The 24,938-nt window shown below is 40.9% G+C and overlaps 1 protein-coding gene across 1 annotated transcript; it reads right to left on the bottom strand.

Annotated features, from left to right (window-relative positions):
* Nucleotides 1–80: 80 nt before the first annotated feature.
* Nucleotides 81–24,786, bottom strand: myh10 (myosin, heavy chain 10, non-muscle). Its single transcript, XM_028971040.1, has 9 exons — nt 24,701–24,786; nt 23,626–23,749; nt 19,899–20,449; nt 19,518–19,673; nt 16,411–16,537; nt 10,291–10,471; nt 7,705–8,059; nt 2,238–2,388; nt 81–118 (listed from the first exon to the last, which is right to left on the bottom strand). Exons 7-9 carry the CDS (start codon nt 8,047–8,049, stop codon nt 81–83), a joined length of 534 nt encoding a protein of 177 aa, XP_028826873.1. The 5' UTR covers nt 8,050–8,059; nt 10,291–10,471; nt 16,411–16,537; nt 19,518–19,673; nt 19,899–20,449; nt 23,626–23,749; nt 24,701–24,786.
* Nucleotides 24,787–24,938: the final 152 nt, after the last annotated feature.

The raw sequence follows: 24,938 nt of genomic DNA, 5'->3' as shown, positions 1-24,938 counted from the left end.
AATAAGATGAGGCAAGAACCAGGAAAACATGTGCCTGTCTTCTCTTCAGGAGGCAACATGTGCCAGGTACTGGATGACCTTTATGGTGTTTTCTGTCGTGCCTGCACCAGACTCTCCTCTACAGGGGCAAAAAGAGCAAGACACTTAACCCTGAGCAAGACACTTAACCCTAAGTTGCTCCAGGGAGACTGTCCCTGTAACTACTGATTGTAAGTCGCTCTGGATAAGGGCATCTGATAAATGCTGTAAATGTAAATGGATCAGGAATCATGTTGGACAAAACAAACAATAATAAACAATCCTAAAAAAACAGAACATGACCTTGCTGTGAAATGAAGATCAGAAGGTCATGCTAAATCTAAATATGGTTCACTATTCAAATATTCGGTAGAAATGAATTTCTGTTTTTTTCTAATAAAGTCTAATGAAGTTAAATAGTAAAAAAACTGATCTGGGAGAAGAGAACACAGTGTGCTGAAAAGCAGTTATGTTCTTAAAGATACATGCTTCAAAATTTAGTTTTTTTACGAGCCCTTCCAAGTGGCAATGACAATCTAGACAGACACTAAATGTCTCAGAATGTTTAATGTGCAGATTGTGCCCTCTATGTGGAACAAAATATTTGCTGACATAGATGGAACATATTGACACCAGGAATTCATGTAGGTCAGGTTCCAGGTCTTACTGGTTCTTCTTGCTCCTGTCCAGCTCTGAACTGATGCAATGTTTCGTCCAGACCATCTTCTCAGAACATCCTGATCTGACTTTTGTTGGCTGCACACTTTTGCCACAAATAAGAAATGATTCCAGATTTGCATGTCAAGGCTAAAAAAAGCAGGTATCTTATCAGGTCTCTGGACTAAGGAACTGAATGGCAGAGAAAAGTGGATCAAGCTGGTGTCCTCAAAAAAAATCACCATGGCTCTTTTTGTCAGTTTGGTTGGGAATAATGTGGGAAGCAAATCTAACTGTAATTCCACGTGTCTATATTGGGCACTGTTCTAGCTAAATGTTCTTCATTTCCACAACCACAAAACTACTCAGGTACAACCTCTACGTCCTTCCCACCTGTACACCCAGCCATGTGTATTCATCTAGTCAACAGGAGGTCCTTGATGTCCTGCAAGGGCCAAGATGCTTTGGAATGTTATCATCACTCATTTTTAGCTTAAGTAATTTCACAACTGTGGTGATGGAGGACATGGACCAAGCTGCAGGAAATGTCTGCAGCATGTCCTCATGTCCTGTCCTGCAAGTGCAGCTCAGAGGTGGAACTGTTCCACAGAAAAAGGTGATTTCTTTGAAATGGGTTGCATTAAAAATGTATATGTTTTGTTATTATGTCAGTTGTAAGTAACACTAAGGGTTTACAAAAGGAAGGTGGACACAAAGGAGTTCAATCTGTCTCCCCTCTTGACAATCCTCACAGAGAACGCAGTGAAAGATACCGGGCATGGGACATCAGATAATTCTTTACAAGTATAGGTGAACAATATAATAACAAGACTACTGGGAAAATGAAGACAGGAAAGAAACAGATTTTTAGGACTATTGTAGTTGTACACAGGAACAAATACAGTTTAATTTATTTTAAAATTATGTGTTCCTGAACTGAGCGCTGTAGCCAATTGTCCGGTTCAGATCACAATTCTACAATGCCATTTGATGTGGTAAAAAGGATTAGGCAGGTAAAATGTTTTCTTTTACTGTAATTCAGCTATTCAACTATTACAAAACAACTGATAGACTCTCCAGTATGCTGGTCACAATTCTCAAATTTACTAAGGATGGTACTTGATACTATTTTCGATACTACTCTTCTCCCTCAATAGCTCAGTTCAGGCAGGATGGCCAGCTTTAGGAAGGGTTCTGGTCATCCCACACATCTTCCATTTAAGGATTATGGAGGCCACGTGGCTCATAGGAACTTTAAGTGCAGTATTTTGTAACATTGGCCAGATCTGTGCATCGCCACAATTCTGTCTTCTCTTCAGGCAGCTTCGTTGACCTCATTCTCATGTATATAAAACCATACTTTTGCTGTTTGCTATGAAGAACTGATAAAAGAAACAGCAATGTACTATTATCAAAGCATGTCTCTTTACTTAAAGTTGTTAGTGGAGAACCATTTCATACCAATTTATTTAATTTTTTTTGATTAATTTTACACAATGAATCGTCATCTATCTAAAAAACAAAATATATGTTGATGCATTTTTAACATGATGAATAATCACCTTGAAGCATACAAAGGTAAGCGGAGATGGCGTAGATGTGAGGGGGCATTTCATGCCTCTTCTTGCCCCTATACATTTCAATTATGTTTTCACAGTAGATAGGGAGGTTTTTGTATGGGTTTATCACAACACAGAACAATCCAGAGTACATCTGTTAAATGACAAGAGACAGTAAGAAGAACAAGGAGTCCATCATCACACAGACCTTTATTAAGCTTTATAAGTTACTGTAGAAAATCTTTTTCCATGCTTTACAGTCACAATGTCATTACTTTGTGAGTGAAACCTATCCGATCTGGCATAATATTTTCTTATTAAAGAAAATCTCAGGGTTTTTCCATTTGATTTCCTTAACATTATAGTCAATGTAAACACATTTACGGCATTCATCAGATGCCCTTATCCAGAGTTCTTTAAAATCAGTAGTGACAGGGACAGTCCCTCTGGGACACAATTGTAGTAAGTGGGGTTTGAACCTAGACCTTTCTGATCTTCTAGGTGCCTAACCCGCTAGGCTACTACCACCCTAAATACAGTAACAATAAAAAGAGTAACATTTCATTTGTCTTTTATAAAAGTGTAAAAAGGTACACAGATCCGCCACCAATCTGTACCAATGCAGCATTATTATTAATTTTAAACAATGTACATTTAATCATTAGATGAAAAACTGATAGAAAAGTGAATGGGGTATTATATTATTTTTTCAATTTTAGTAAATCAAACAATAAACTAATAATACATTCTTAAACACCCGAAATCACCTCTTAAAAGAACTGACAGATACCATGGTGGAGATTGTATCTTATAATCTATGTTATACAGAATCAAGGATGGCAAGGGAGACAAAGAAGATGGGTAGAACCCACGGGACCTTTTTTGTACCAGCATTGGATGGAAAATTAGATCAAACATAGATTGTGGGACATGTTACTGTTGTGGACTGAATTTCCATTTACCCTGCTCATGTGACCTACTGCATTGTACTATAATGCATTCTTGGTAACCCTGTACCAACAAACCAAGTTCTGTTTGTGGTTATCTGTTTTGTTTGTTCTGATGATCTTATAAAAAACAAAACACACAAAAAAATGTATTAGAAAAAAAAATTAAATGAAAAATGTTTTTCTTTACTTCTGTGAGTATAATAAAGGGGCAGTGGTGGCCTAGCGGTTAAGGAAGCGGCCCCGTAATCAGAAGGTTGCCGGTTCGAATCCCGATCCGCCAAGGTACCACTGAGGTGCCACTGAGCAACGCACCGTCCCCACACACTGCTCCCCGGGCGCCTGTCATGGCTGCCCACTGCTCACTCAGGGTGATGGGTTAAATGCAGAGGACAAATTTCACTGTGTGCACTGTGTGCTGTGCTGCTGTGTATCACATGTGACAATCACTTCACTTTTCTTTTTTAATTACAACATGCCAAGTTATTTTTTAGTAAATTAATTGTAACTTGTGTGTTAAAAATATAAGTGCTCTAAATATGTGGTAAATGCAATCACAATCATACAAATGAACACTGATAAGCTAGAGGACAGAAAAGCTTCCATCATATCAGCATGGCACAGCATGTGACACAGCAATGACCTCAGCAACCACTTGGCCGTTAACCTGCAAGCGTATAAGCTTTCCATCAGACTCTCCAGGGAAGGAGAGCACATGACTGGCCATGCCACGCTGGGTAACTGCCTCTACCCTGTAACTCTGTAGCTATGACATCAGTGCCTACCGCTTGAATTGTTCTCTTAAATACAGTCATGCATGCTAACATGTCCCGTTGAGAATAGAGAAAGCAATGGATTCTCAAAACGCAAAACGTTTTTCAGACACACTGGGCCTTCCACCCAAAACTCAACCATAAACTCATCATTTATTCTGTATAAGTATCACTACAACACCAAAACATTAAAAGGGAAATAAAGACAACTTGTAAGCACACACTGAACAAATATTATTGTATTTCACTAATGAGAAATAATAAAAATCATTAGTTTACCAATGATAAATGATTATATACCAATAGTTTTAGAATCAAAGTTGCCGATATAAGTCCTGAATAATAAGCTGAGAAGTCAGTATGACCTTGAACAAAATTGATTTTCTGTCATGGTAACTGAGGTATGGACATCTAATGTATAATTATGGCAAATTAAGAATAGCTCAAATAAAACCAATATTTAATATCATCCTTATTGCTGACTAAGACATGGAAGTCATGCTAAAACAAAATAACCCTAAGTCCAATCTAATTTGTATAATGTATGTTAGCATTTTTGAACATTTGCTTCCCTCATCCAATGTGAAAAGCTGACCAAATTTTAGGAAAGCATAGAAACTATTTCACACTGTGTTTAACTAAGCAGATGCAATCTGTATGCTGCCAATGGATGTGCAAATAGCTCAATAATATTCTCACTGTGATTATAAGATTTCTATGCTTGTAAATAAATAAATACATTTTAAATGATAAATAGACAGTGAGTAAGTGAGTTGCAGTTGAACAATTCCTATCATTTTCTGCACAAGACTGCAAGGAGATTACAACAACAATACTACTTGACATGCTAGACTACAGGGAGTGCAGAATGATTAGGCAAATGAGTATTTTGTCCACATCATCCTCTTCATGCATGTTGTCTTACTCCAAGCTGGATAGGCTCAAAAGCCTACTACCAATTAAGCATATTAGGTGATGTGCAGCTCTGTAATGAGAAGGGGTGTGGTCTAATGACATCAACACCCTATATCAGGTGTGCATAATTATTAGGCAACCTCCTTTCCTTTGGCAAAATGGGTCAAAGAAGGACTTCACAGGCTCAGAAAAGTAAAAAACAGTGAGATATCTTGCAGAGGGATGCAGCACTCTTAAAATTGCAAAGCTTCTGAAGCGTGATCATCGAACAATCAAGCGTTTCATTCAAAATAGTCAACAGGGTTGCAAGAAGCGTGTGGAAAAACCAAGGCGCAAAATAACTGCCCATGAACTGAGAAAAGTCAAGCGTGCAGCTGCCAAGATGCCACTTGCCACCAGTTTGGCCATATTTCAGAGCTGCAACATCACTGGAGTGCCCAAAAGCACAAGGTGTGCAATACTCAGAGACATGGCCAAGGTAAGAAAGGCTGAAAGACCACTGAACAAGACACACAAGCTGAAATGTCAAGAATGGGCCAAGAAATATCTCAAGACTGATTTTTCTAAGGTTTTATGGACTGATGAAATGAGAGTGAGTCTTGATGGGCCAGATGGATGGGCCCGTGGCTGGATTGGTAAAGGGCAGAGAGCTCCAGTCCGACTCAGACGCCAGCAAGGTGGAGGTGGAGTACTGGTTTGGGCTGATATCATCAATGATGAGCTTGTGGGGCCTCTTCGGGTTGAGGATGGAGTCAAGCTCACTGGTAAAAATACTCCAGATGATCCAAAATATGGCAGCCCGTCTCATTTTCAATCAGCCAAAATACACCCATGTTACACCTCTTCTTACCTCCCTCCACTGGCTCCCGGTAGCTGCTCGCATTGAGTTCAAATCCTTGATGCTTGCCTACAGGGCTGTAAATGGAACTGCACCCTCCTACATTTACACAATACTACCTAGCTACACTCCTGCACACTCTCTGAGATCAGCAAACGAAAGGAGAATAAAAATTCCTTCTTCACGGGGTCTCCGATTCCAATCATCTCTTTTCTCCGTTGTTGTCCCTGGCTGGTGGAACAACCTGCCCTCCTCCACACGACTAGCCGAGACTATCACCACTTTTAAGAAGCAGGTGAAAACCCTCTTGTTCAAAAAATATTACAGACAAATCTAACACTTACACACAATGCGTACACATTGCACAAACAATACAAAAATGTATAAATACATTATAATTTTTCTTCGTCTAGCACCTAACAATCTCCGAGCATGCTCCTCGCTGACAAGTTGAGCCTTATCAGAGCTCTTAGTTTGTAAACTCAATATCCTATAGAAATCGAACGAGAATTGCTGGTGTCTTCCTCTTGTAAGTCGCTTTGGATAAAAGCGTCTGCTAAATAAAGTAAAGTAAAGTAAAGTACTGCCAGTTTCTGGAAGACACCTTCTGCAAGCAGTGGTACAGGAAGAAGTCTGCATCCTTCAAGAAAAACATGATTTTCATGCAGGACAATGCTCCATCACACGCGTCCAAGTACTCCACAGCGTGGCTGGCAAGAAAGGGTATAAAAGACATGGCCTCCTTGTTCACCTGATCTGAACCCCATTGAGAACCTGTGAGATGTGAGATTTACAAGGAGGGAAAACAGTACACCTCTCTGAACAGTGTCTGGGAGGCTGTGGTTGCTGCTGCACGCAATGTTGATGGTGAACAGATCAAAACACTGACAGAATCCATGGATGGCAGGCTTTTGAGTGTCCTTGCAAAGAAGGGTGGCTATATTGGTCGCTGATTTGTTTTTGTTTTGTTTTGGAATGTCAGAAATGTATATTTGTGAATGTGGAGATGTTATATTGGTTTCACTGGTAAAAATAAATAATTGAAATGGGTATATATTTGTTTTTTGTTAAGTTGCCTAATAATTATGCACAGTAATAGTCACCTGCACACACAGATATCCCCTTAAAATAGCTAAAAATAAAAACAAACTAAAAACTACTTCCAAAAACATTCAGCTTTGATATTAATGAGTTTTTTGGGTTAATTGAGAACATGGTTGTTGTTCAATAATAAAATTATTACAAAAATACAACTTGCCTAATAATTCTGCACTCCCTGTTTTTAACACATAAAATCATTGTGTGATTACAGATTCTCTTTTTTCCCCACCTATCCCAGTCTAGTGTGTAACGCTATGAAACAAAGGACCACAAATTCACAAATTCAACCCCACTTACTACCTTTGTGTCCCTGGACAATATCTCCCACCCCATGCAGGAGACCCTGACAGCACTGAGCAGCTCCTTCAGTGGCAGGCTGCGGCACCCATGATGTGGGACAGAGATTCAGAAAGTCTTTCCTGCAAACCGCTGTCAGGCTCGACTACTCAAACACACACATCCAGTACACCATCTCCATTATGTCTATATGTTCCCACTCTGTACATATGTACAATCTTTTATGTATATATGGACATTTTTTATTTTACAAATGACATTCACTGCTTTATTTTGCTATTTTATGACGATTTATTTGTTTATATGTACAGTGAACTTATAGATTATACAGTCGACATAGTGTCTGTGCTATTGTCTTTTGCTGCCTTCTTGACCACTTCCTGCTGTGGCAAATTTCCCAATTGTGGGACTAATAAAGGATTATCTTATCTTAATCTTTCTCCAGGGGGACTGTCAGTGTAATTACCTATTGTAAGGCGATCTGGATAAGGGCGTCTGATGAATGCTGTAAATGTAAATAAATACTCATCAACATACTCAATCAGTAACGAATAGATGGAATCCAACTTTAAGATAAATAGTAGGTAGGTAACACTTACATAAATAAGACCAGAGTAGTAGCGCTCTTTCAGGATATTTATCACCGACGCCTCATTCAAGCAGGTGAGTTCAGCCATGTCCTCCACCTTGCTGAACTTGGGCAGGTTCATCTTCTGGATGTCGTCCTTGTTGACCAAGGCCTTCTTGCCATTCTCTGCCAGCTCCACCGCCACCTCATCGGCCTGTTCTTCTTTCACACTGGCTGCCTCAAAACCGTGCCGTTCCGAGGGCACCCACACCAAACTCTTGGCCGTCCAGTCAGCCTGGGTAGCCGGGTTGTAGACCACAGTCTGGTCCACAAAGAGGTACCGCTCTGGATCTTCCTGTCCAGTTCGTTGTGCCATGTCCACGTGTCTAACAAACCACGAGGAAAATTTTTTTTTAAATCCCAACAACGTCACCACATAATGCATCACCAGACACAATTTAACTAAGATCACTGCATAAAAGCTATGAGATGCTACTGAGGTTCAACATATTTCAAAGCACTAAAATAAGTCACGGTTTGCATGAACTTGCAAACCCTGAGATGTGAGAGCTCTAGCAAAGAGAGAGTTCTAGCAAATGAGTCACCTAAGAACAATGTGATCAGCTCGCCCCAAAATATTTTTTTGATAAAAACAATACACATTTTATTAAACTTCTGACAAGCTAGACCATCCATAATTGTCATTGGCTGCTTTGGTCGATGCAGTTATGAGGCGATTGTCCACTTTCCAATGAAAATCCTCATTAGAAACTGGTGTATGTGCTCTCCAGAGGAAGGGTTGTTACCAGATATGAGGGAAAGGACTATCACAAGCATAGCTCATTTTATATGAAGTGTTCCAAGACTGGACCTGAGCTACTATACAGCTTCCTGCTCATAAAAAATGCTTCAAACAGATCTACATATTTTAAAAAACATTTTTTTAACTAGGGCTGCGACAACGAATCGATTAAATCGGTAAAAATTGATTACTAAAAGAGTTGGCAACGAATTTCCTAATCGATTCGTTGTGTCGCACGACGCGGAGACATTTGATTATTAAAAAAAAAAAAAACTTTAGTTAAGCGCGAAGTGAACACACTTGGTCTCTCTCGTGCACAGATGCTAGCAGAGTTTGGCACCTCATAGACAGCGCAGAGCAAAACTAAAAAAAAAAAGAGCGGAGGTAGAGGAAATCTGTGTGACCCAAGTCATCCAAGGTGTGGGAGCATTTCACATTAAATAAACTGCAAAATATGCAAAAGCAACATGGCATGGCACGGGAGCACCACGGCAATGATCCAGCACCTGAAACGCAAACATGTTGGAGTGTTTGATGAGGAGGAAGGGAGTTCAGCAGCAGGGGAAGTCACTACAGAATCCTACTTTAGTTCCGTTTTGAAGTGAGGAACGTAATGTCCCTGGTGCTGGTGTTTACTCGTTATCCAGCTTGACAAGCATGACAAGTTAGCGTTAGCGCGTTAATAACCGTAAAGCAGGGGTGCTATAGTTACTTTGCATTAAAAGACTAAAGACATGTTTTTATTTACTAGCCTTTTTTGGACCATTCATTTTTCCATCTGTTGTCATGTATAGCTACATTGCAAAAAAAGCTTTTCTTACCTAGTAATTTTGTTTAGTTTCCAGTCCAAATATGTAAAAAATCTTAAATCAAGGTTACTTGACAAAATGGCATTAGAAAATTAAGTGATGCTTAAAACTTCTGTTTGAGATTATAGTTTTCATACCCCATTGGCAGATAATTTTGCTTGTTTTAAGCAAACAATCACTTAATTTTGAGGTGTTTTTTCAGAAAACGAGACAATTTCTTATGCTATTTCATGTGTCTAGTAAATGTATCTTGATTAATTTTTTTTACAGTGTATATTCTGTGCTTTGTCCCATATAGGTTATTATTGACAAATATATTTGTGTGTTGTCTGCGAGTGTGTGCATCTGCAGTGTAGTGTAGAGAACAAGTTCTGATATTCAAACAAATCCTGCTAAATTTTCTGATTTGTATTGTTCTTTATTTTTTTATAAATTATTTATCGTTCTGGCACTTTATTTAAAAAAAAAATTATATATTTGGCAGATGTAAAGCATACATGTGTAATGAATGCTTTTCTGTTTTTTTATCCGATTCTACGATTAATTAAAAAAAATGAATTGATTATTAAAATAATTTCAGTATATGGTTTCAGTATAAACCCCTGACTAAAAGCCTGGTCCGGCGCCATGAACCAATAAATAGGTTCAAAATAGGTTCAGATTGTGAAAGCCACCATGCATGTGACGTCCTGTGATAAGAAAAAAATACCGTATAACCAGCGGCTAACCGGCTGGTTCCCCGGCAGAGATCTTAATTGAAGGCGACCCATCCCCGGTACGTGGGTGGACCGAACCGTCGCACACGAACAACGGCCGCCTGCGCACACATGTCCCGCGACGGCGCTCCGGGGAAGGAGGCGTGAACCGCGCGCACTTTCATTCAAACTTTTGCTCGGAACGGTCGCACCGCCCGTTAGTCGCGCTACCGTTAGTCGGCCGCCGTCCTGCCCTCCAGCGCCTGAAAGTCACGTGAAATAATCAGTCGGCTCGTGAGTCTGGCACCTACCGAGATACACCGGGAAGATACGGTCACTGTGGGGACGAATTGCGTGCGCGCCTCCGCCGCAGCGGTATTCCAATTGCGGAGAAACGCGTAGTAATTCGCGTAATTCCTGCCGTGGTACTGCACCCTTCGTCAGACTCCTCAACCGAACCGCCTTTTCCTGGGACACGCCCACGGATGTTCACTGATGAATAAAATGAAAATTCAATATTATATTATATATTATTGTATTTGTTATTGCTTACAGAGCCCAGGCTGCTCCTCTGGACCATTCATCACCTGCATCACTTGTCAGGAAGAAGTTCCCTTCTCAGAAATGAAACTGCACAACTGTTATGGGTATATTGCATAAGACCTATGAGACCTGCATTATCAGTTCCTTGACAAGAAAATATCTATTTCATACTTCAGTGCACTGAAATAAAGAAATATAACTATATTAATTGTGTTAACTTTAAGGACACCCATGCAGGAATCAGATAGAGATCAAGTAAGGAGCCAAGATGATAGAGAAGAAAATGATAGAGAGCCAGCCACAGTCAGTGACAGTGTTCCAGTGAGACTTGAAACACCAGCAGAAAGTGCAGTATTACCAGTAGTGATTGACAATGAGGAGTTTGATCACACAGAATCCAACAATGGTTTGTGTCCTTACATTAGGGCTTTTATAGGGCATTACATACATTTAGTAGAATGATAACATTTGAAACATCATAATAAATAAATGTGATATGTCTACTTAGGTAATTCAGGTAAAATTGAATTTGAATTTTTTTTTTTTTTTTTCAACTCTGCTATGTGCCCTTTTGAAGGATATATTTTTTGTTAATTACTGTATTATCTTTTGAATAGGTTGTGGTGGGAAATTTCCATCTGGGGAGCTGCAATAAAGAAAGTCAATTGAATTGATTATCCAAGTTTATTTACCATGGCCACGGGGGCACTCGCAAGAGAACTCCCACCGTTAGTAAGCTCACAAGCATATTTATACCACTGTGGGTAATGAAGGGTAGGAAAGCAGGATCATGCCAGCTTCGTCAAAGGCGCCTGGACAAGGGCGCTTGTTTGGAAAACATCTTTGGCCTTGTATATCACCAAGGTTTAAAGTGAGATACAGTTGTTTTCTGGCTGTTCCAAGACCAAAGGTGAAACACGTGGAGTGTCTGGGCCTACAGATTCTTTCTTCTACACTCCCCCCTTTTGATCATTTTAATGATCACCACTATATATAGGCACAAAAATGTATATGACCTAAACGTAAGGTGAGGAGTACATAATTACACAAAAATCAAAGAATAATAATGATATTAATTAAAAATTATTATAAGGCAAGCAGGAAAAGAATGCACAATAATGAAAACAATTAAAAACAAACAATTAAAAACGAATCAATCAAGATATAGAATTATATATATGGATCATTCTCATCTGAGGAGGTGTCAGATTCAAACCAGGATTTATCACTTTAAACAAGAGGGGTTTGGGGTCTGTTGGGGTTCTGTTGGGAATAGAGAAGGTGGGGAACTTTTTGATCTAAGGCGGTATCAATAAGTGTTCAAGTGAAGTGATTGTCACATGTGATACACAGCAGCACAGCACACGGTGCACACAGTGAAATTTGTCCTCTGCATTTAACCCATCACCCTGACTGAGCAGTGGGCAGCCATGACAGGTGCCCGGGGAGCAGTGTGTGGGCATGGTGCTTTGATCAGTGGCACCTTGGTGGATCGGGATTCGAACCGGCAATCTTCTGATTACGGGGCCGCTTCCTTAACCGCTAGGCCACCACTGCCCTCCTGACTAACAATGCTCTAAGACAGGAGATGCAACATAGTCCACAGAGAATTAAAACAAAGGGGAATATAGCAAAAGCCATGCAAATGGAGACGGCTAGATTTTTATATTTCCCAAACATATTTCAAATTAGGTTTTGAAGTCATCTACCACACGAGTCAGCTTTCCCAGAGGAGCTGTGTTGTTGGGGATAAAGGAGCAGCATTGGTCGCCAAAGATTATCAAATTCAACTTTTCTATGGTAATAACATCAACAGTGATGCGGTTCTGGAAGGCCATAAATGAGGTGGCTTCAAGTTATTTATGTACAGCTTCAAATCCATCTCTTTTGATAAGCACTGCATATTGCAATTGATTCTAGTTAGGAGTTATCCAGAAAATAAATATTCAAAGCCTGCAGCTACTTGATTAACTAGTTTGTATCCATCAGGTGCTCCTCTGGGAACACCTATGGCATCTAAGTAAGTTGGATCAGGGGAATCAAACAGATACCAACATGGAACAAAACATGTAAAATTATTATGAGCTACTTTGGCATCAAAAACAGGTTTAGGTCCTACAGGAAAAAGGAAGATACCAGAGAGAGCAAAAAAATCAAGGTTATCTTGACTCATAAGACAGGTCAAATTCAGTTCAGGTGGAGTGGGAACAACCTTCAACAATGGCGAGGTTCTAAACATACAATGCAATCAGATTTTACAGTGTCATCAGTAGCTTCTGCAAGTAATAACCAGTTATTAGTGTGGCCAGATATTTTTGTGACCAAATCAAAATAGTCATCAGTAATGGTATAATTGATGCATCGCGATGCAGACGTGGGCGATATTGCATCGTAAGGGTTTTAAAATTAATCTTATAATCGATGCATTGAGATGCAGATGTGGACGATTTTGCATCGATGCAGTGCAGAACATAATCAATAATATCATGATGACGTGGAATTCAATTTCAGCCTGATCTGGGAACAGCGCCACTCCGGTAGGAGTGACCAATTTGGACATTACACGTACCAAATATTACTGCTTTTATGTAATACAAAATGAAATAATACAAGGACCTCGGTTCCTCTGCTTGGTGGAGATGTCGATCTGCATCAGGACCGGGGCAGACGATTAACTCCGCCCACAACACAGTGCCGTGTGCATTTAAAGGAGAACTACCAGTATATATAACTGTTACAAGGTAAGTGCAGACGTAACAAGATTTTCTGATCTGGAGCAAATCAGAGCATCCACACAGGCGTACGAGACCGTAACTCTGGTATTTGGAAACATCATGTGACCATGTAGAAAATGGCTGGGATGCATCGCGATGCATCGATATCGAGGCACTGCTAATCGTAATCGAATCAAATCGTGAGACCAGTGAAGGTTCACACCTCTAGTCATCAGTGGTTAGGCTAGTGACAACAATAACACCAAGGGAGACAGATGTGGGGCTTGCTAGCAACATTCACAGGTTCCTGGCATAAAATAATAGAAAACAGCACATCGGTCATTAGTCGTGTACCAAGGGTAGCCTGCAAAGTCAATTTCTCTATGTCCCCTGGAGGACAAGCCAGTTAGTGGAACTGAAATGGTGGCATTGGAAAACACACTTGGATAAGAGACCTGTAAGCATGATTAATATGGCATTGGGAAGCACTAGTTGGCACGTTGGCAGTTCTCTTCCTTTGTGAGAGGAGGGGAAACAGAAAGGGGTTATTGAGCTCGAGAAGGGGGTAGAGTTGGTGGGGACAGAGGTGGGGGTTGGGCTGCCACAGAAGGATGGGGAGTGTAGTGATTATGCTGATGAGGAGAAGGCAGCACATGGTTCTTCACAGGGGCCAGCCATAATCGTAGCTTGGCACGCTACTTGTTGTAGTAAGGACACAAGTTTCCTTTACTGATCTTGCTTGAGTTCGCTGTCTGTTCGGGTTGGAGGGCTTTCTGGTGGCGCTGGAACCCTCTTACTGTGGGATGTGATCTGACAGACGTTTGGTGAGACACTCAATAGGTTAACATGTCATTTTCACACAGGGCAGTGTCCAACGGAGAAGTGCATCTGGAGGGGGCCTGTGTTAGGTGGCATTACAAACAAGATTCAATATGGACTCAAGCCAATTCTGCTGCTTTTTCTCATTCTTATGTACGGAAATATTTTGTGAACCAATGAGCTGCAATAGCAGACATCATCTATCCTTTACACATCAAATCCATGGGTCAATTTAACATAAATTGGCAATTTAGGCTACTGAAGTGAGGTGAGTGGAAGAAGCAGAGCTGGCTAGAATGAGAGTTAGAAGTGGTGAATGTGCTGCAGTCTTCGCAGCTGCATTTGGTAGTGCATTCCCTGCAGAGATGTTCAGAGCTGTTAGTATGAGTCATACATTTACACACAGAAATCTGGCTTGGAAGCAAAATCAGATTTAAGAAACCCTGTGTGTTTCCACAGGGTACCAAAGTCATAAACAACATCAAAAGCATAATGTGAATCAGTGTAGATGTCAAGTACAGCGGCTTGTAGTGTGGTGGTGTTGGTTGTAATGTGTTTTGGTTTTTGCTGACTGGTGCTCGGTTGGTGGGTCCTGGACTAAATGAACACTAATAATAACTGGCTATGTTCCTACCAGGGACTGGTGTGTTGAATCAACCTGGTTCTCAATGACTCTGATGGACTAATTGGTGGAGACTGGGTATTGGTTGGTATGCCTTATAAATAGGGCCCACCTTGCATCGTGAGGGGGCGGAGAGAACGATGACGAGGAACCGGGTCTCGTGACGTCACCAGCGGTGCGAACGGCGGTCGACGCGACCAGACCAGACGCCGGACCGTGACCGGCGGGGGGCGGTGCGGCCAGCGGCGCTACAACCAGTAACCGACAACGCGAGCTAAGTACCCCGCAAAGGGACGTCGGAGCTGTCATTTCCGGTTAACGAGTTATTGTATGTGGACCTGAATCATTCCATTGAGCAGCCCGACGGTGTTTGTGTTGCAGCGGGATCGGCGTATAGCGACGGCGGCCGACGAGGGAAGGACGCGTGGACAGAGGGGAACGGCGCCTGCTCTTGTTGCGTTTTCATTCATACGGCCTGGCCGGGAACTGGGCAGAGCTTGTCGCCGAGTATTCCGGAGGGCGACGTGGGCGTGTTCACGGGATCCTGGACTGCGTGATCCGGCGCAGCTGCGGAGTGGAGCGCGCGGAGACCGACGTGTGAACACTTCCGGTTTGACAATTCGTGCGACCATTCGTTTCATGGGTTTGGGTACACTAGTTTTCATACTGGTCGGGGGGAGCCGACCAGTATTTAAGATCTTTTCTTATTAGATAAATATTTTTAGGTAATTAGTAATGCTGTGTGTATGGGGGTTAAGATAACCAGCCTGGTTTGTCACCATACTGATTTTATTACCCAACCCTCTTAAAATGTGCATTTGTGGTGCTTCACTTGCGGTTTGAAAACATGTTTTTTTGTGTTATCTCTGATTTCTAATGAATTGTGGGTTTGTGTGTGTGCTCTGAATTGTCACGATTTGCTGTGTGTACCGGGGAGGGTGGCTTTAACCCGGCAGTACTAGTGAGGTGTAACCGTTCCTGGCAGTGTTATTCTCCTACGCCCCCAACATGCATTTTCTTATTTAAATATTAAATAAAGTGTTTGAATTATACTTTGCGTGTTGCCTGTGTCTGGGGTGGACAAAGTGGAAGCAATAAGTAACCTTACGGTCACAACATAGATGGTAACAGTTTGTTTGCAGCTAAAGTGCATGTATGCGTAAGGAGCTGAGTGGCAGGAAAGCAAAACAAAAAACTCATTTCAAGGTGGAGTGGGCATCACAGAATGCATACCCAATGCAAGAAGAACCATCAGGTAGGCAGAAAGCTGATTCATCCACAAAGAGAACAAAAATTAGGATAATCAAGTGGACTGTCCAAGAAATCAGGCCTAGAAGAGCATGACAAAGATATACAATTCCCCTTCGTGTTCTGTGGAGAGAAGGGTCGCTAGGATGAGGTGAATTTCTTGACTGAAACATTGAGAAGACCTTATCTTGCAGAAGTTGAACAAGTCCCTGTAGTGAATTTTTTTTTTTTTTTTTTAATGCAGGAAATTTCAGAGTATTTGATTAATACCTTCCACGCAGCAACCTGCCAATCAAGAATAAGTAGCATCACTGCCCATTAACGCTACTCTCTATGCAAATCAGCAGCAGTAAAACAAATATAATTCCTTTATGCACTCGATTCATCTTTACTTAATTTTTTTTTTTTTTTTTTTTTTAAGTTGCCCCTCCCCCAAAAAAACACACAATTAACAGAATGCATGAAAAATAAGCCACAGGACTCACTGAATCACCATGTGGTTGTAGGAGAACAGAGGTCACACGGAGGGCTCGGTCAAGCCTAATGTGGGTGGAGATTGCAGGGCCTGTTTAAAGCTAAGAGGGCCTTCTTTGCATCAGGGTTCCACAGTACCTGAAAAGACATTGATTTAGAATGAGTGAGGGCAGTCAAAGGCTTGCTGAACTCGGAAAAATTTGGAACGAACATTCTACAGTAGGAACAAAAGCCAATAAATAACTGTTTTACAGTAATGGATGTGAGGTGTCCTCCAGACAGGTATTTTCCACTAATAATGTGACCTAGAAATGTAACGTATTTGGAGGCAAAAATGCAACTGAAATGCAAACCGAAACTGTGACTATAATCCTTTTTTTTTTTTTTCTTCAAACGCTGCATGGGTGGTGGTGGACCAATTCAGGGGGTCAGTTGAAGGGAGAGCTGTAAATAAAAACTTAGACATAAAATGAAACAAAAAAACAAAGAGAGAGAGAGGGAGAGAAAAGGTCTGCCAATGCATGCAGACGCTCACACACACAGAGAGAGGCTGGAGTGTCAGCAGGCGAAAGCTGACAGTGCAGGGTTAAGCGGAATGACGAGTATAAGACAGGAAGTTAGAGAAACGTGAACCCCGCCTCTTAACCGTGCTGCAGTCAAATCGGTGGTGGAACTAATCAGAAGTCTGGTCCTCCACGAAAACACACACCTTACTCACAACTTACACATTCTGATATTTTATTTCTCACACACACATACATCAGAGAGAGAGACGGATTAGGTCTGCGCATGCGAGTTCTGCGCTCTTACACACACACATCTGTGCTTACACACAGACACCAGAGAGAGGGAGAGTGAAGGTCTGCCTTCTCACACACACATAAACCACCATTTATTCAGAACTAGGAGTGTCACCTTTCCCCCATTTTCATTTCACATATTCTACTGCTCACAAGTTGTTGTTTTTTTTTAACGCACACAGCTTCGATCTTGTCCGGGAACTCACAGCCTAATGAAAAAAAACAACTGCCCTTGCTAATAATAATAGTAGCTTGCAGATAACGAATCTCTAATTGAATCTCGCACTAATGGCTCACAATTCTCTCGTTTTACGTTTTCCTTCTTCTTGCTCTTGCCTTATTAACTCACACTATATTATTTTGATCTTTTTAAAAAAGCTCACAATTGGCGGTGGTCTTGATTCACAGAAAATCCACTCTTATCACACGCTTATTTCATACTCGATCTCCAAGATCGGCTCACGGGACTTTAAACTCTATTAACAAATAAGAAAAGTGACACCCCCTTACTTGGATCAAATGAACTGACTACAGAATAAACGAAATATGCAATTCTTAATCTTCTAGATTCTACAGTTTTAATTAAATGTGTGAGATGTAGAATATTTTAGCTCACCGGACTTGTGTCCCCAGACGATAAAAAAAAGTAAACTCCCGGCGGAATCGGCCAAGGGCACTGACCGTAGCCCCAGTCACTCTGAAATTCTAAATCGAGGTTTTGGAGCTGGATCTTGGTGACCCAGGATGATCAGCCCCTCCGGTCAGGTCCTGGCGGAGTCTCACAGATCCTGTTCGTGACGCCAATTGTGGCCAGCTTCGTCATAGGTGCCTGGACAAGGACACTTGTTTGGAAAACATCTTAGCCTTGTACATCACCAAGGTTTAAAATGAGATACAGTTGTTTTCTGGCTGTTCCAAGACCAAATGTGAAACAAGTGGAGTGTCAGGTTTTGACAAACCTGTCAATAATGTTGATAAAAATAATAATAATATAGTTCAGCAAAACTGATGCACACAAAGTCTAACCTTTAAGAGAATCTGAGGTAAAACAAAAAAAAAAATGTTTTAATTAGTTTTTGTTGCCATGTAGACTGGAGGCTTATTAAAGATCCAGCTCAAACCGCCAAAGTTTTTAAGCAGAATCTACTATGGGAACATGCAACTGAAGATGGATATAGGGGAGTCTGAGGAGAACAGGGAACAGGCTCTACTCGAATTCTACAAACAAGAACATGAATGGGCATGTCCACTTCACTGCACCCTCGAAGGTTATTCGTTTTTAAAGATTTAATTTAAAGATGAGACCTTTCACCAAAAAAAAGTATTTAGTGTCCTATAGACTGATATTTTGTTGGATGTTCTGAATATCCGTCAGTGTTGTAATCGGCATTTCCGCATGCAGGTATTCAGGTACACTGTAAAAAATAAAACGTTAGTTTGACTCAAAAAGATATGTTAACGTTTTCCACTAGAATTTTTAAGTTAAGCCAACTCCTGGCAGAATTACATTAATTCAAAGCAATATTTTTGAGTATGGGGAAGTAGCTTTTTTGCCACAACAAAACACATTTCTAAGTTACATGAACTTAATAATTGTCAAAAAGAATGCAGGTATTTAAGTTGCTCCAACATGATATGTTAGGTATGGTGAAGTAGCTTTTTGGTCATAATAAAATACATTTCTAATTAAAATGAACTTAATATTTATCAACATACCTGCAAGTATTTAAGTTGATCTAACATTATATTTTAGGTATGGTGAAGTAGCTTTTTGGTCACAATAAAACAAATTTCTAAATAACATTAACTTAATAATTAGTATGATCCCTATATGATCCCTGCAAAAGATTCCTATAATAAGGGCATTTTCCTGTTTCCCAGAAGGCTAAGTCTCTCAGAACTACAACCTTGGTCGTTTGGTTGTACTATAACCTTGAGTAGTCAAGGTTCTAAGACAGTAGGATACTTGATGATCAAACTTTTTTCCAAATGAAATTAAGTTGCCATGTGCTGTGTCTTCTCTTGTGTCATGACCATCAGAAAAGGGATCCCCCAGAAATGAGGTGTAGCTACAGAACATTGCTGTCTTTGTGAAGCAAGAAGCAGTTAAATGATTATAACACAATCTGAGGAAGATGAGGATGTTGTGTTTCTTTGTTTGGTGGTTTGAAGGTGGCTGAGTGAAATCAGCTGACAGCATGGAGATGCAAAATATGTTCCACTGTTCCTTATGAGGAACAGTGTTATAAAATGTAGTAAGACCCTGTACATGGATCACCATTCTTTGACTTGAACACATGAAAGTGAATCAATTATACCTGCCGAAGCATGTCCTTAATCTGCCTTATCTTCAGGCCTGCAGCTCCTCCTTTTGACTGGGTCAAGGCCATCAGTTTTGGGGTGCATTGGTCAAGCTTGGCCAGAAAGGTTGATTTAAGGCTAACTGTTGTTATCCTCTTGAATTCTTCACATATCTGCAGGGCACAGCAGTGTAAATACCCCAAGAGTCATAAGTATGTATAAATGATGCAGAAATAAAACATCTAAATGTGTATTTGTATACATTCAAATGATTTGGGTCTAAATGTATTTATTTCTCTTTTTTTTTTGTTATTTGACTTCAATTTGTGGACATGTATCCACAATTTATCAATTCACAGTACAAAAATACTGATTTAAGAAACATTTTATTATCTCACCTGTGCCTCACTAAAAAGTGCAGGCCAGCGCTTCATGAAGTCACTGATGGCAGGGGCCTCTTTCACTATTTCCTCCTGACGAAGGCTGAATGTTTTGGCCATTTTCTGAGCTACCACCCTGGAGTTGTCCTTTTTCATCACTTCACTCAGGAGCTCGACTCTCTCTTTTTCCAAACTTTCACTACTTTCACCTGGAGCATGAGGGGGTAGGTAGTTCACCTCAGCCTTCTTTGGTTTTTTAACATTCTTTGCCGGATATTGGTCATGTTTTGTTTTCCTCTTCAGTGAGTTTACTTCAACTTCAGGGCAGCCGAGACCTCTAAGCTTGATTCTGAAATTGTTCATCTTATATTTTAGACGCTGCGCCCATCCATAGGATCCATTGAAGGACCCCAGTTCTTTCAGGCAGGGATGCTTTAGAGTCTTTTGTAGGGAGAAGAGTCCCATATTTTTGGAAGCGCTCATTGGCTGACTGAATTTGGATCTCTGTGAGGTCAGAAAACCTTGGAATCGGAAACTGAACAGGCCAGCGCTGGTAACGGTGCCCTTGACTATCTTCAAATGAAGAAAAAATCAGTGTGTCATTACTTGACACAGATGAGGTGTCAACAAAGTGCTCTTCAGGGGGATGATCAGTCACATTAGTCACATTAGTGTCAGTCACATCATTTAAGGTTAAGGTTACTGTAGGCTCTTGGTCCTGGACAAACACAATCTTGATTGTGTCCTTGTCCTTAAGGTCAGTTGTAGATACAAGGGTGAAAAACTCATCAACAAAATCAGCATCTTTATAGTGAAGACAGAAGTCTCTTCCAATGGAAAAGGTATCACGAATGACTGATTGAAGGTCATCCACCATCTCAGGGATTCCAGATGGTAGTACGACTTTACGGACATCGTGATCTGCAAGTTGAGCCGGAGTTGAGCCGATTGTGACATTATGCCACCTATAGACAAAATGTTTTACATGTTTCTGTAATTCTTAGTAACAGCTAAATGGTGAATAATGTAAAGAGCATATAAAATTTGATCCTTACGTATGGAAATCAGGAGCCCATTAACATGTCTGAAAATAGTAGGAATGCGAGTTTGTATCATTGAATCTATGAAACACAAATGCTGCGCTTAAGAGTCATAATGGTTGTTCCACCAAAGATGTAAGAAATGAAGGGGACCATGTCTGATAGCTCAGCTGGCTCTATGACTTTCACTGGACCATTTATCTCAAGCACATAGCTCCTCAGATGCTCAACTGACCAAGCAGTTATACCTTCCACTATGAATCCAACACTGCCCTTCAAAACCACAATCTGAATCAACTCCCCAAAATCGGGTAGACCACCAGTGGAACCATTAGCCAGGATAATTCCACTAGTGTACTTGGTGCCCCTGTAACACACACTTTTGGCTATCTGGACACATGTCTCACCAGGAAACTTGGCCAGCAGTGCTTCTTGGATATCCTCTCTCAGCACACGAACATCCACTGTAGACAGTGTTGTAGCCTGTAGTAAAGGTCTGACAGCTCTGGAATCATGTTGGTTATAAGCAAGCAACAACTGATGTTTCATAGCAAGTGACAGCAAAATATTTCTAAAGCTACGAGTATGTCTGACAACACGCTTGAAAAAGCTGTGCTTTGCCTCAAACCGCATTGTCCACAGTGACACCAGAGGACCATAAGCCCTGATAAGTTCTGGATAATGTTCAAGGAAATGGTGTTTTGGGATGAGGCGTTGCTCTGGGAAAACCATGAGAAACCTGTGTTTATGCTCAGATATCTTGCTGTCCAGGAAGCAAATGGTCTCCTCTGTGTGGACTTGGTTTACAACAAGCTCAACAATGTCTCTGAGCACAAGAAGCTCTTCCCATGCTGTGTCACCCTCAGGGATTTTCGATCCAACCATAAGTGGCAAGAGTCGCAGCAAAGCCCAGTTCTCGTGGGCATTGCCACCCACACTTTTCCGTTGGGCAAAGTTCACAGGGACAGGCTGTGGTGCATTGGTTTTGTCTGACCATTTATAGGAGAACTCTTTGATGCATTTGTTCAGCTCTTCAAGAGTGAAGTATTTGTTGTGAATGAATACTCTTAGGCACAGTGCTATTTCTAGGGGCACTATACCTTCGAAGAGATCATGCAACACATCAGGCGGATATCCAGACAAAACATGAAAATATTTCATTTTTGCTGTCAGTGCACACTGTCTCTTCACTCCATACACATGCATCAAACTATCATTTTCCTGTAAAGTCTGAACATGCAGTGTGTGTTGTTCTTTTGTTCTGGGTGGGAATGCCCCTGTTCTCACTTCACCATCTTGAAATTGTGACTTTTCACCTAGACAAAATCGACAGACGTATGAACCGGAAAAGTTCTCAACAAAACCCCCTATAGAATGGGCACCAAGATTGTCTGCAACCATGCTAAACACTTTAACTCTTCTGCCCAGTGCTGGAACATACAGTCCTTCCTCCTCTAAGAACACAAGATCTTTGAGCAGTGGCTCCAACACAACACTGTAACCAAACCTCCTCAGCCCTGCACAGAATTGCTAAGAAGATTGAGTTTAGTTCAGATCTGAGCAATGAGGGGACATCAGCTAACACCCAATACACAGATGTGATTTTGTGTTTTTTCCTGGATGTACCAAGCGGATTGCAAATCTCAAAGTCATCCACATAGAGATTGAGAGCAATTGTAAGGTCACTTTTTGAGAACAGCTCATTGGTTTTGTAAAAGGTGCCGTCATGAAATGACTTGTACACAGTTCTCTGAGCTTCTGCCTCACTCAAGATCAGGTCTAGTATATCTTTCCTGCTAAGAACCTGAAATAAATAAATTTAGAATGGGGACATACTGGAAGCTGCTCTCTCCACTAAGAATATACTCAATCGGTTCCACGACAGAAAAGTGTTCATTAAAATACTTTCTTCTTTTGAAGGCAGAGGAAAGAGAACCACCATCACGGAGGGCAGAGCTAATAGGGTTAGCACCACAGATGTCGTTCACCATTTCAGACACAATGGCTTCATCAATTTGACAGTTGTGTCTCTTCAAGCAAGACAATAAAATGTCTTTCATGATGGGACCAGAGGCTGAATGAGAAATAAAATGCAACTCCTCTACAAGCTCATCAATGCATCGGTTGGGAACATGAAAGGAACTCTCTAATTTCAACATCAAATGAGCCAAGCTTTTGCATCACTTCCCAATTAACAAAATCACTGCACTAATCTGTTTGCGAAGGGTTTTCATACCTCTTTAAAACGTCATCTTTAAACTCATCTAATGAGTGGGGAGTATGCTTGCGATTTCTATGTGAAGCAAATGTTCCTTAAATATTAGTTTTGAAACTGCAATTTTTGAAAACACAGGAGACTGTTTCTTGCTTTTTCAAATGTTGACGAAGGTGTTCAAAATACTCTTTTTCAGTGGAAAATGTGCCCACATTACAGAACTGGCAACAGAAACTGAGAATTTCAGAGGTTCTCACTCTTGTTGAGTGAGTTGAGTGTTTCCTCGATATATGTGATTTCAGGCTACCCCATGATTTAAATGAACAAAAACAATCTAGGTAAGGACATGGCAGAGGTTGCACACCGGGGATATGACGTAACCTATAATGTTTCAACAACTCGTCTCTAGTAGAGGTGGCATATTTACAGATTTTGCAAGGCCAATCCATACTTTTTGTTTTTTTCTTACTCCATGTTTGTTCACGCTTACTTCAGAAGGCTGACCACATTTCAACTTGAACCCCTTCATCCACCAGGATGACACCAGGATACCAGGAGAAGATGAAGGCTTGAGTTTTTGTCCTTGCAAGGCACACAGCAAAGTAACTGAAGACCTAAGTAGGGAAATAAATTAAGTTAAATGATTTTAAACTGTGCTGTTGATGTACATATAGAAGCAAAAAGCAGAATCTAGCATTAGCGTTACCTAACAGTTATTAACATAAACAGGCTTCCATTTACAAAGAAATGTCACATTTCGACAATAAAACTTTTCCATCACTACTTCCCTAACAGCAAACACTGCAGTGATATCAACTTTGCTTGTCTAGCTTCAACTTTAGAACTCACACGCTACAGAAGCCTACGTTAGTGTAGGGATCTGGACTCTTTGGGATCATTCTGGGCCTCCCCCATTGTATTTTCTAGTATCCTGCATGTTTGGGCACAGAGTCATGGCAAAACTGAATGTATATTTCCTGTATTCTGCAAATGTCATCCCGAACACCCACCACTAGGGCGGCACCAAAGGAACAGTAGGACGAGTGCTCTACATGGCCGCTGAATTAGAGCAAAGGCAGCCGGAGTAGCGTGCATGCCGAGTTCGCGTTTTTCATTTTGAGTTTCGTGTGTGATTTCAGTTGTGCAATAAAGGAGTGAACGAACACAACCCTCTCCCGCACTGGTTATTAATTTAGCCAAGTGTGCTACATTAGCGCCATAAAAGATTGCCGTTAGCGTCGTGGCTAACAACATCTGTGATCTTTTAAACATTATTGTAAGTTGCTCTGGATAAGGGCGTCTGCCAAATGCCATAAATGTAAAATGTAAATTATAAGACAATTACAATGGTCTGTATAACAGTAACGTTAGTGTTAAATGTTACAACAATCGCTGAATTAGGGGCTCCGTGTACGTTACAACTGAACTGCGGTGCACACAAATGCGGGGGCAAGCTAACCGGAGCGTCTCGCCCGCTAGCCGGAGAGATAATATGTTGCATCGTTCTTTTATCACTAACAGAATCCCAAGCGAATGCAAATATGTGTAATTAAGCATAAAATTACCATTCAACACGGCCACAACGCTGGATGAGCCTTGAACACGAACAGGTCCGCTTCAGCAGAAGAGGGAAAATGTGGGCTGTTTCCACGTCATCAAGTTGTATTTTACATTGACAGAACTTAAAATTTTATTATTTTTGATTAACATATCATTTTAAACTGAGACAAGTCATGATTATATATTGAATCAAAAGGCATCATTTTTGTGTCACCTGAGCTCAACAAAATAAAAATTGAAAGT

The sequence above is a fragment of the Denticeps clupeoides genome, chromosome 3 (genome assembly GCF_900700375.1).
Source record: "Denticeps clupeoides chromosome 3, fDenClu1.1, whole genome shotgun sequence".
NCBI classification, from domain to species: Eukaryota; Metazoa; Chordata; class Actinopteri; order Clupeiformes; family Denticipitidae; genus Denticeps; species Denticeps clupeoides.
The sequence above is the reverse complement of the archived record's forward strand: the minus strand, read 5'-3'. Positions and strand labels throughout refer to the sequence as shown.